Raw genomic sequence first — 9,998 nt, forward strand, 5'->3', positions numbered from 1 at the left:
AATATCACTGCCTGTGTTTTCATGCCAGTAGTGATTCAACCCCTCCATGCTCGTTATAATACTGAAATCTTCCATTGAGGGTATGTGAGTTTCTGTCTGGCTCTCACTGGAGCAGAACCTATGATTCAAAGGAGGAGCACAGCTCACCTCCTGTCACTGACCAAACCAGCCATTTTCCGCAGTTTGGTAAGAACATCACACTAAATGCTCTGCTGTTTGCACAGGGAGCATTGCACAGTGCTGCAGGTAAGCAGGAGGAACTGTCAAAGCCACAGGTGTGTGGAATGACTGACTCATCATGTCTGCTTTCAGGTCAGCAAGCCCATCATAGAGAACGTGCAGAATGCCCTGAGGATCGAGGTGTCCGACATCTCCATCACGCTGTCAGCCGGGTAGGTCCCGTCCCCCCATCACCGTGTCACCGTGTCTCCCTGCTCTGAGTGTGGGGTTTGGGTGGGGACGCCCCACGTCACCGTGCGCAGGGGGTCTGACTGCTCTGTGTTCCCTCAGCTCGTGCGGAGAGAGAGATGACTGGTTCCACACTCTGAGCCGTACTGTGGCTGACCATGCCAGGGGCCCAGGAGCCTTCAGCACTTCCAGCGGAGAGGTGATATACCTCTCTCTCTCTCTCTCTCGCTCTCTCTCTCTCTCTCTCTCCCTCTCTCTCTCTCTCTGATGTGTTCACCTGAGAAATGTTTTTTTGTGCTTTGTTTTGCACCAGTTGTGCGCTTGTATGATTTTTTATGAGATGTGCTTAAGGCAAGGCAGGGTGTTTTGTTAGCTGTTTAGGGCAGGGTTAGCAATGCCTGTTTGAACAGATGGTAGGCTGAGAGGTAGGTTTTGCTTTGCTTTGTGTTTGCTGGGTTATGGAACGGTCTCATGTTGGTGCCCTGTGTCCTTTAAGGCCCGAGAGAAGCTGTGGATGTCCCTTGGGGAGACCGCGCCCACGCTGGTGCCTGTGTCCCATGTGATGATGTGCATGAACTGCACCTCAGACTTCTCCCTCACCCTGCGCCGCCACCACTGCCACGCCTGCGGGAAGGTCAGTCGGGTCAGCATGACCTCACCAAACAGCAGCCAAGCCACAACCGCTGCGGTCTGTGGTCAAACCCTCATCTGTGGGATGAGACAGGGCTGTGTACTGGGAGGGTAGATCAACTCATGGGCTTTGTCTCATGCGTTCATCCCTGTGATTCCCTCACAGATTGTGTGTCGCGGCTGCTCCAGGAACAAGTACCCCCTGAAGTACCTCAAGGACAGGATGGCCAAAGTGTGCGACCACTGCTATGCGGAGTTAAAGAAGAGAGGTAGAGGCCTTCATAAGCATCCACCCCCAACCACGTATACTAACCCCCCCCATTTACATTGTGGCCTGGGGGCTGCTGGGTAACAAAGCAGTGGGAATTGTGTATTTTCAGGGGGCGGTGTTGCCGGGGCGAGTGGTACTGACAGTCCGCGCTCCAACCGATACAGCCGACCCCTCTCCGCCGTTTTCCAGAACATCCACCCACCCAACCTGTGGAGGCACAGGAAGACCACCGTCCCCCTCAACCAGGTAACCAGGCCCACACTGCTCTCTCTCTCAGAACAAAATCCATCTGTGAAAATTTTGTGTTGATATGGATATATTGTTGAGGTAAGCAGGTGTACTTTCAACACAACATGTTACTGGAGACAGTAAAGCAGATGAGTCATGGTTTTCACATGGTCCCCATAGGGACCATGCAAAGGTGTTTGTTCAGAAGGGGACCCTCTCTGTCGCTGTGCTGTCCAGGTGACGAGTTCAGCGGATAGCCCAGCTGTGAGCAGCAACCTGCATCGCTGCAAGAGGAGCAAGAGGAACTGGAAGAAGCTGTGGTTCCTTCTTAAAGACAAGGTGCTCTACACCTCCTCAGCCCATGAGGTGAGAGGGCACAGAGTTCCCCCCCCCCGAACCTTCCCAGTTTCCTCATGTATACTTACGCCGCAGCCCTGAACACTTATACGCCCAACCTCCAACTCCTGCTGTTGCTTCCGTGCACACTACCTCAGACCAAATGCACACAATGTCCTCATCTACACTGTCCATAACCTCATAACCTCCCACCAAATCCCAGCAGTGTCTGCAAATAGATTGACCCTCTCACACTCCCTGAAACTCATAGTATCTTCATACACACTCCCTACCTCCTCCCTCATACCCTCTCTGTGAACACTGAGAATCCCCTGTCAAAACACTTACAGTATCTTCATATACGCTGTGCTCCCACACACCATCATACACACTGCCACCCACCTTTAAAGTCCTTGGGAATCACTGTGCTCTCTCTCTCTCTCTGTTCAACTGACAAGTTTTTAGTGTTTTCATGTTTTGGTTTGTGCCGGTTGTGTGCCTTTGTGATTTTTGTGAGATGTGATTGTGGGGCGGGTTGTTTTCATAGTTGTTTGGGGCAGGGTTAGTAAAGCCTGTCTATACAGATTTAGAGGTGTTTTGTTATGCATATTTGATAAGGGGTGTTTCTGGTTGACATCCCTCTCCCTCGCTCTCTCTCTCCTTCTCTCTCTTTCTCTGTCTCTTTCACTCACTCTCCCTGCTTCAGGACAAGGTGGCATCAGAGAGCTTGCCCTTGCTGGGCTTCACCGTAAAGCTGCCAGAGAGGCCAGAGGGAGAGGATTCAGCAAATGTCTTCCAGCTCTATCACAAGAAAACCCTGTACTACACCTTCAGAGCAGAGGATAACCACGCTGCACAGAGGTCAGAAAACACCACGCCACCAAGTCACTACATGACAGTATAGCTTAAAATTAGAACAGCTAACAATCACGTGCTTCATTTTTAATTGTCATTTTCTTATTATTTCTTTGTACAATAATAACACGCAGAAGAGAGAATAAGTGTTTGAAGATGATCTTCATTTAAGAAAATATTCCAATTTTTTGTTAATTTTAGCCAAATATCTTCATTCATTATTCATATCATTAGATTGGGAATTAGGGAATGTCACAGGTGTTATGTCTGTTTTTTTTAAGTTCTGGTGGTATATTTGAGCATGATTTACAGTGGAGTTTCTTATGTTCTGATTCACAGATGGGTCAATGCCATAGAGGAGGCCACAGTCTTATAGCAGCGGTCATCTGGACAAGTGTGAGACTTTCATTTCTGACAGTGATGCTCTTCACCTCTGATTCTCTGCGGGCCACTGCTCTGCTCTGCTGAGGCCGTCCTTTAACATGCCTGAATGTAAAAAAAAAAAAAGGAATTAGAGAAGCTGTTTTATTTGCTGTTGGAGACTGAGCATGATTGTACAGAATATATGTGGCACATTGGGAATGGGAAGGTGCACCTATTCTTATGTGCCGAAGTCATTGTTTGAAGGTTTTCAGCCTGGCATTCTGTTTCCAAGTGGATACCCTAACTGCCCACCGTCTGTGTCGGTATCAGACTGAGATACATATGACATTAAATGAGCAGTCAGAAGTCACTGGTAGCTGTTTTCACCCCTGGCCAAATTGTACAGTGTTCCCAGACAGATCCTAAAGCTGTTTCATAAGGCATGTTCACACAGTGTTATTTTCTTTAATATCATAAAGCTGCCACTCTCATTCTGCCACTCATTCTTTCATTTATTAACTAACTCAACAGGACAAGGTAGGGACGTTTTATTTCTGAGAAAATCCAGGAATCATCAAGCACCATGATAATTGTGCCCCTAGGGTAACATTTACATATCAGAAAAAATATTCCTCCAAAAAATATATCCTTTATGAATGATGGGGTTTTCATGTAGAATTTCAAAGGGCTGAAACCAATCAGAGCAGGACAGATAAAAAATGCCCTCACTCTGTCATTCAGCAAATTTAGCCCAAGTAGAATTCACCCAGGTTCATACTATAATTTTTAACTGCATATGCAGGCATGCTTATTCAAGGCAACTTACAGTGCTTTCAGGTTGGCATCACACACATTCAGCAACTCTATGTGTCTGCATATTCACTGGGGTAACTGTGGTGAAGAACATTGCTTAAAGATAAAAATCCACAATCCTCAGGTCCAGTGCTGTAACTACTGCTCCGCATTCTGTGTCTTACTACTGTAACACATACCACATAGGCAGATACCTGTTCTAATTTTTGCCAAGAATGTACGTGTGAAGGCAATTAGGTATATGTGAGTGTATGAGATTACTATGACTTGCATTTAAAACACACCAAAAAAAAAAACAGTATGGGCAGTTTGTAAACAGACTTGACATTGGACCTCCCATTTTGATTAATTATGTTTGTGAAAAACTGGCCTGACATTTTTAAACAAGAATAATATAAGAGAATATTAGAGAGTATTCATAAAAAGAGAAATTCTTATTAGCCAAAGCTGAAACCATGAATCGGCAAGTCATTGTACATTTCTAAAGCTTTCATTCTTTGCTTATATCTTAGATGGTGCTTGAAGACAAGGTTTGAAAAGGGAATAGTTTCTGTAAACATGCCTGAAATGAACGTGTAGCAGACAGCAGAAAAATGTGTCGCTTGAGGGGATGTGCGCAGTGTCCCATGGTGGCAAAGCTTTCATAAGAAGGCATTGCAGTGCATTATGACCGGCTGAATGTCCTCTGGTTGCGGCATCAAGCCAGTAGTAGCTTGTAGTAGAGAGGCACTTGCTATCCTTTTTTGGAAACTGTAGCTTTCCGGTCGACACTGGCACTTCTTTTAAAAAAGCCCTGCTTGAGAGGGGCCCTCTGTAAGTAATGGCACCAATTTGTGAGGGTAGAGCCCTCCCTCCTCTCAAAGTCAATACACAACTTTCTTCCACAGTGGCCCAGCAGCCTCACTGATGTATATCCTATAAACAAAGGTTTTAAGGTGTGTTTTGTAGGTTGCTCATTTATACAACTGCATTTATGCGTGTGTTGTTTTTTAAAAATTTCATTATATGTGTGTGAGGTATAAGGTTTCGTTTCCCACTGCCACTTCATCAATCCCTAATCCTGGTAACAGCCCCAGGGCCAGATACTAGGGCCTAGACAGGATTCTCCCTGCTTTATCCGGCTCTGATTTCCCACATGATAAATGGTGCGTGCCCATGATTCATCCTCTCTCTGGAGGGAATAGAAACCTGTCCAAGCGTCAATGTCTTGAGCAATAAAAATCACCTTTCTCTGTTTTCAGTCCTCCTTCCCGGAAGAGATACTCTTGTATGGCACTGTGGCTAAACTCACTGGCAATGCCTTGCTAGTTTTGTGGCTTGTAAGCCTCACTTTGTCTGCCAAAGTTGACTCTCCACAGAACACCCCCTTTCTGTCATTTGGTTCATTGTAGTTTAGACCCCGCAGCAGAGAGATGAGGATCCAAAACAATCAAACCCTCACCTGTGGACTTTCACTCCTTTGGATTCTCTGGTGTCACAGTTGAGAGGCGTAGAGGATTATGCTATTGTGTGAGAACACCTTGATGCTCACTGAGTGATGTTGTAAATGATGGTAATAGAGATGCAAGGTGCAGACTTTTATATCCATTTCCATTATCAACAAAAAGGGGTTATGTTATGAAAGGCAACAGTTTACTTTTTATTTTACACCAAATAGCTTAGGAAGCAATGTAGGTCAAAAATGTATCCTGTGTGAAATCTTGTATTAAATCTGTAAGTTGATTGTTTGTAGATGGTATGGTTGTGGTGATATTTACTGGTGATATTTAAGAGCTCAAAGTAACCAATGACAGACACTGCTATGTTACAAACTATGGTGATGGCATAGCATTAGAAGGAGAGACAAACCCTGTACTTCAGGGAAGGGTGAGCAGTGAGCTATTTGAATACCATTCAATAGAGGGCACAGTGTCACAGCAGTCTGCCTCCAGGGGCACTGCACACATCTATACTATCTATACTATTTATGTAGGTCCCTCAGTACAGAGAGTCTGGGTAATGGAGTCAGTGTTATATCTGCATGAGAAAGGTTCCCATGTCATGTGTAAATGCAGTCACCTTGTGAGTTTTTATAAAGGTAAAGTGGGCTCGACATGCAGCTTCTTAGCAAGCAGTTTATGGGAGCATTCATGTTATCTGTTCAGTCTGCTGTAATTACATGCTCCCTGGTTGATTTGTACAACCAGGGAGCTGCTACACAACATATCCAGTCAGGGTTAGCTGTAGTACATCATTAGCTGGCTTGATGAAGTAGAGACAGATGAAACAGATGAAACACAGAATTTTCCTGGTTCAGTTTTTTTTTGCTTCTTGTCTTTTTCTGGAAGAAATTGCTTTGAAAATGGACAATTATGAATAAATATAAATAGCAATGCAGAGATGAATGAAACTGTCTTTTAAAGCTGACATTCTTGTTTGCTTTTATAGTAGGGAGATATCAAATATATTTAAGTGCATTTACAGATTGTATGATTTGTTGGCAGAAATATTGTAGGTGGTGAAGCCACTGGATTGTGTAAATTCCCAATAAATACCTTTTCAAGATCCCTTTTCGGAATCTACAGTGGAAATAAGAATTCACAAAATTTTGACAGTGATTAATAGAGGATTTAAAGACAGTTATGTAATAATTTACAGTGCAATTTGATTGGGTGAGGACAGGTGGGAGTAGAAGACTAGTTAATCATTAATATTGTGGTTTCTGTTGAGTCCATTGCTTCTTCTTTAAACAGACGTTGAGCAGAGAGAGTACCTGTTAGAATTATATTTTCTTGATTGTATACAAAGTGCCAAAACATGGACAGGCATGTTCAGTGGTTATAGCAGACATTAAAAAACAGTATTTACTTAAAAAAAAATTAAGTACATGTTCTGTTCGGAGAATATTTCTGTTTTCACGTAGTTGCAACGTATATCATTATTGTTTATGTACTGTATTTCTGAAATGGCCTTGCTTAATAACGTAAAATGTAAATATATAAATATGATGTTAAAAATCAACATTCTTTGGCTTTATTTGCACTGACAAAAAAAAGAAAATGAAACAAAAATGGAATGTACTTACTTGCTGAGATGTGTTTTTCCTGACCGCCATTTTTATCAGCCTGTGCCAAACCAGCAGTGCTCTAGTCAGGCAGGGCTCAACACCCTGAGTCATGAACATAATTTGTTGTAAAGAATCAATATAAAATGGATACACTGTTCAAAATGTGTTGGGAAATAAAGTAAAAGGAAAGTGTAAATATTCTTTGGTCCTTACTTTTTTACATGTAACAATTTCCACATGTGGGGTTAGTGAAACAATACATGCTACTAACACAATATGGTCTTGGCCAAAATGGCCTGATGGCAAGCTCTTCATACACTAGTATGATAGTACTAATGTATAGTATAGTAGTACTGATGCACTTTGTCTTGTGTGTGTGAAACCGTATTTAAATGTATCGTTTTTTCATGAACTGGTTCTATTTAATGTATCCGCTAGGTGGCAGCACTAATTCACAAATCCTTTCACTGAGCAGCTGTAGAGTACAAAGAGTAAAATTCTTGCGCTGTAGATGAATATGTGATGAATTGCAATAATGCAGATTAAACAAGCCATTTTAATGAACAGTAGCATTACTAGCATTGATGAAACATTAATGTAATCCATGTGTGAATGCAGGCAACCGACAATCATTTACCCATTTGAACCTGCTAGACTGAACCTACACATTACATTGGAAGTTCGCATGTTGCCATTGGGCTTCCTGGCTCTTGCAAAGGGAAATAGTAATATACCTTTTTTTGCAATAACTGGGTGAAGACCTCTAACATAATTGCCAATTGCTTCCTGGCTGGCCCTAGTTTTCAGCTGTTTTTAAATCATCTTAACTGCTTCTGACCTTCCCCTCTCCTGCAAGGCCTGAATGGCAGAGCTGTGCTGTGTTATTATGTAGAAGATAATGCTTCTTTTTACAACTGTACACCACATTGAAGGACTTGGTTTAGAAACATTCTCTGAATAAAAAAAAAACACTATAAGGGTTTTGGCTGAGCGTACTAAGCAATATTAATCAGGCTTGTAAGGCCGCTGCCTTGGCATACGCTTTGTACATCCAATTAAACAGTCTTCTTGGGATTTCATTTCAGATACATCTTTTTCTCACAAAACTTGAACTGTGTTTCAACTTTGATTTTGCTAAATGTGCTAAATGAGCATTTTAAGATGAAGCTGATATTTTTTTCAGAGACTAGCTCTAGATGCGCTTTACAAGAATATGACAACAGAGTTCATAATCTTTTGTGTAGCAAGAAGGGCGGTTAATTATTTATGTTAGCTTTTTAAACAGCGACTGGCCAAAGAACATTAGACATATGGTGTCAGGCAGCACAGGTTAGGACACAGTCGCAGACCCCAAAAACGCGAGGGCAGAGAAACGCACGGCAGAATCCAAAACGAGAATGCAGGCAGGGTCAAAACCAGAGAGGCAGTCCGAGGGCAAATCCAAAACGGGAAAGTCAGAACAGGCAGGGTCGGAAAACGGGAAGGCACGATCAGGCAAACAAAGCAAATCGGCAGGCAAAAACGGAGTCAGAAACGGGCAGGTCGAAAATCACAAAACAAGCAAGCAAAGAAAACGCGGGGACGAAACAGGCAAAAAACACTGAGACGAACTAGCAAAGACTGAACAGCGAGCAGGGCATATAAAGGGACAGACCGACAAGGGGATGAGATGCAGGTGCGCAGGTAATCAGGCGGAGACGGGGCGGAGAAAGGGGCCGGGCAGAAACAAGGGAAAAAGGAAAAAAAAAACCAAAAGCGCAGGGCTAGGAGGCGGGAGTACTGACATATGGACTTCAGAAAGGACACAAAAGAGTCCTTCAACTATACTACTTGTTTCTGTGAAATATAGCTGACATTAGTGTTGAATCATTCCACAAAGCACAAGCCAGCTTGGCAAACGGAGGCAAGTAAAGTAACTCAGCATATGAATATTTAATTTGAAAAAAACACCAGCTAAACATTTTGGCCTATTTATTTTCATCCCCTGCAATATTAATGACCACGAGTTAAATAGGACGCAGGAGGCCTCTTTCTAGAAACATCTGACAAAAAGTCCCAAAATTCACGTATCTGGCTTTCGTGTTTCTTGTCCCTCAAAAATGGAAAACAGAGTTTCGTCTGGGGTCGATTGTGGACACAGAGGTGTTTTATCCAGGACAGAGAGGAGAGGAAGAGAGAGTGGGGGCAGATCTGCACTGTTTCTCAGGCTCCCTGGAGTTTTGCTGACCCAGAATTTGAGGGGCTAGAAAGAGAGAGGAGGAAAAGTTTATTTTCTGAAGTACCTGAAAGTTGTGGGCACCTTGCTCCATTTTCCATGGGATCATTTATCATTCTCTCTGTTCCCTCTGCACCCTCCCCCCCCCCCCACCCCTCTCTCTCTTTCTTCCTCTCTCTCTCTCTCTCTCTCCCTCTCTCTCATTCTTACACATACACACACACACACACACACACTCTCTCTATCGCTCTCTCTCTCTCTCTCTCTGTCTCACCTTTTCTAATGTGCATATTGCGAGGAAAAGATGAAACATTTTCCGTCTTTGGTTTACTTTATCATTAATCATTTTTCTTGTTTCATTCATTTTTTTTACACCACCACCCAGCATACCACTCAATATAGTCCCTTTGTGTGCAGGTGAATGTTTAAAAATAGAGAAGGACACATCTGCATAAAGATCTGAACACAGTCCCCCCATTTATGAATTCTGTAAAAAGCTATTCTCAGCTGCACATTCCGGTTGCTTAAACAAATGAAGTGTAATTATTTAACTAATGTTTTTTTTTTGGTGAACAGATGAGGTGGTGTGAACAAACATGTATAAGTGTATAGTTTGATGTGGTGCACAGACAGAAATATGGATGAATGGACAGATGGATCACTTGAATAAAGAAGAAATACTCCACCTGGAGTAATGAAACCCAAGCCTGTGACCCTGTGGACATGTTAGATTGGACAGTATCAATGGAACAGGTGCTGCAGAGGTGACTATTGTATGACAGAAAGAGACATGAAGACCATGTCAATGGAGCCTGTGTTGTGGGGATCATGAG

General features: G+C 43.1%; 1 protein-coding gene across 3 annotated transcripts in view; it reads left to right on the forward strand.

The window, feature by feature from the left end:
* Window positions 1–4,268, forward strand: part of LOC118780502 (FYVE, RhoGEF and PH domain-containing protein 5-like) — a 44,351-nt gene extending 40,083 nt beyond the window's left edge. The window contains exons 14-21 of one of the 3 annotated variants that reach the window (XM_036533031.1): window positions 313–392; window positions 511–607; window positions 905–1,042; window positions 1,205–1,307; window positions 1,419–1,555; window positions 1,775–1,903; window positions 2,580–2,734; window positions 3,068–4,268. In XM_036533031.1, coding sequence (XP_036388924.1) covers window positions 313–392; window positions 511–607; window positions 905–1,042; window positions 1,205–1,307; window positions 1,419–1,555; window positions 1,775–1,903; window positions 2,580–2,734; window positions 3,068–3,104 — 876 coding nt within the window. In that variant the 3' untranslated portion in view covers window positions 3,105–4,268. The remainder of the gene's footprint in view (window positions 1–312; window positions 393–510; window positions 608–904; window positions 1,043–1,204; window positions 1,308–1,418; window positions 1,556–1,774; window positions 1,904–2,579; window positions 2,735–3,067) is intronic. The other 2 variants (XM_036533033.1, XM_036533032.1) reach the window with 2 other exon arrangements.
* Window positions 4,269–9,998: the final 5,730 nt, after the last annotated feature.

The sequence above is a fragment of the Megalops cyprinoides genome, chromosome 7, assembly GCF_013368585.1.
Source record: "Megalops cyprinoides isolate fMegCyp1 chromosome 7, fMegCyp1.pri, whole genome shotgun sequence".
Taxonomy (NCBI): Eukaryota; Metazoa; Chordata; class Actinopteri; order Elopiformes; family Megalopidae; genus Megalops; species Megalops cyprinoides.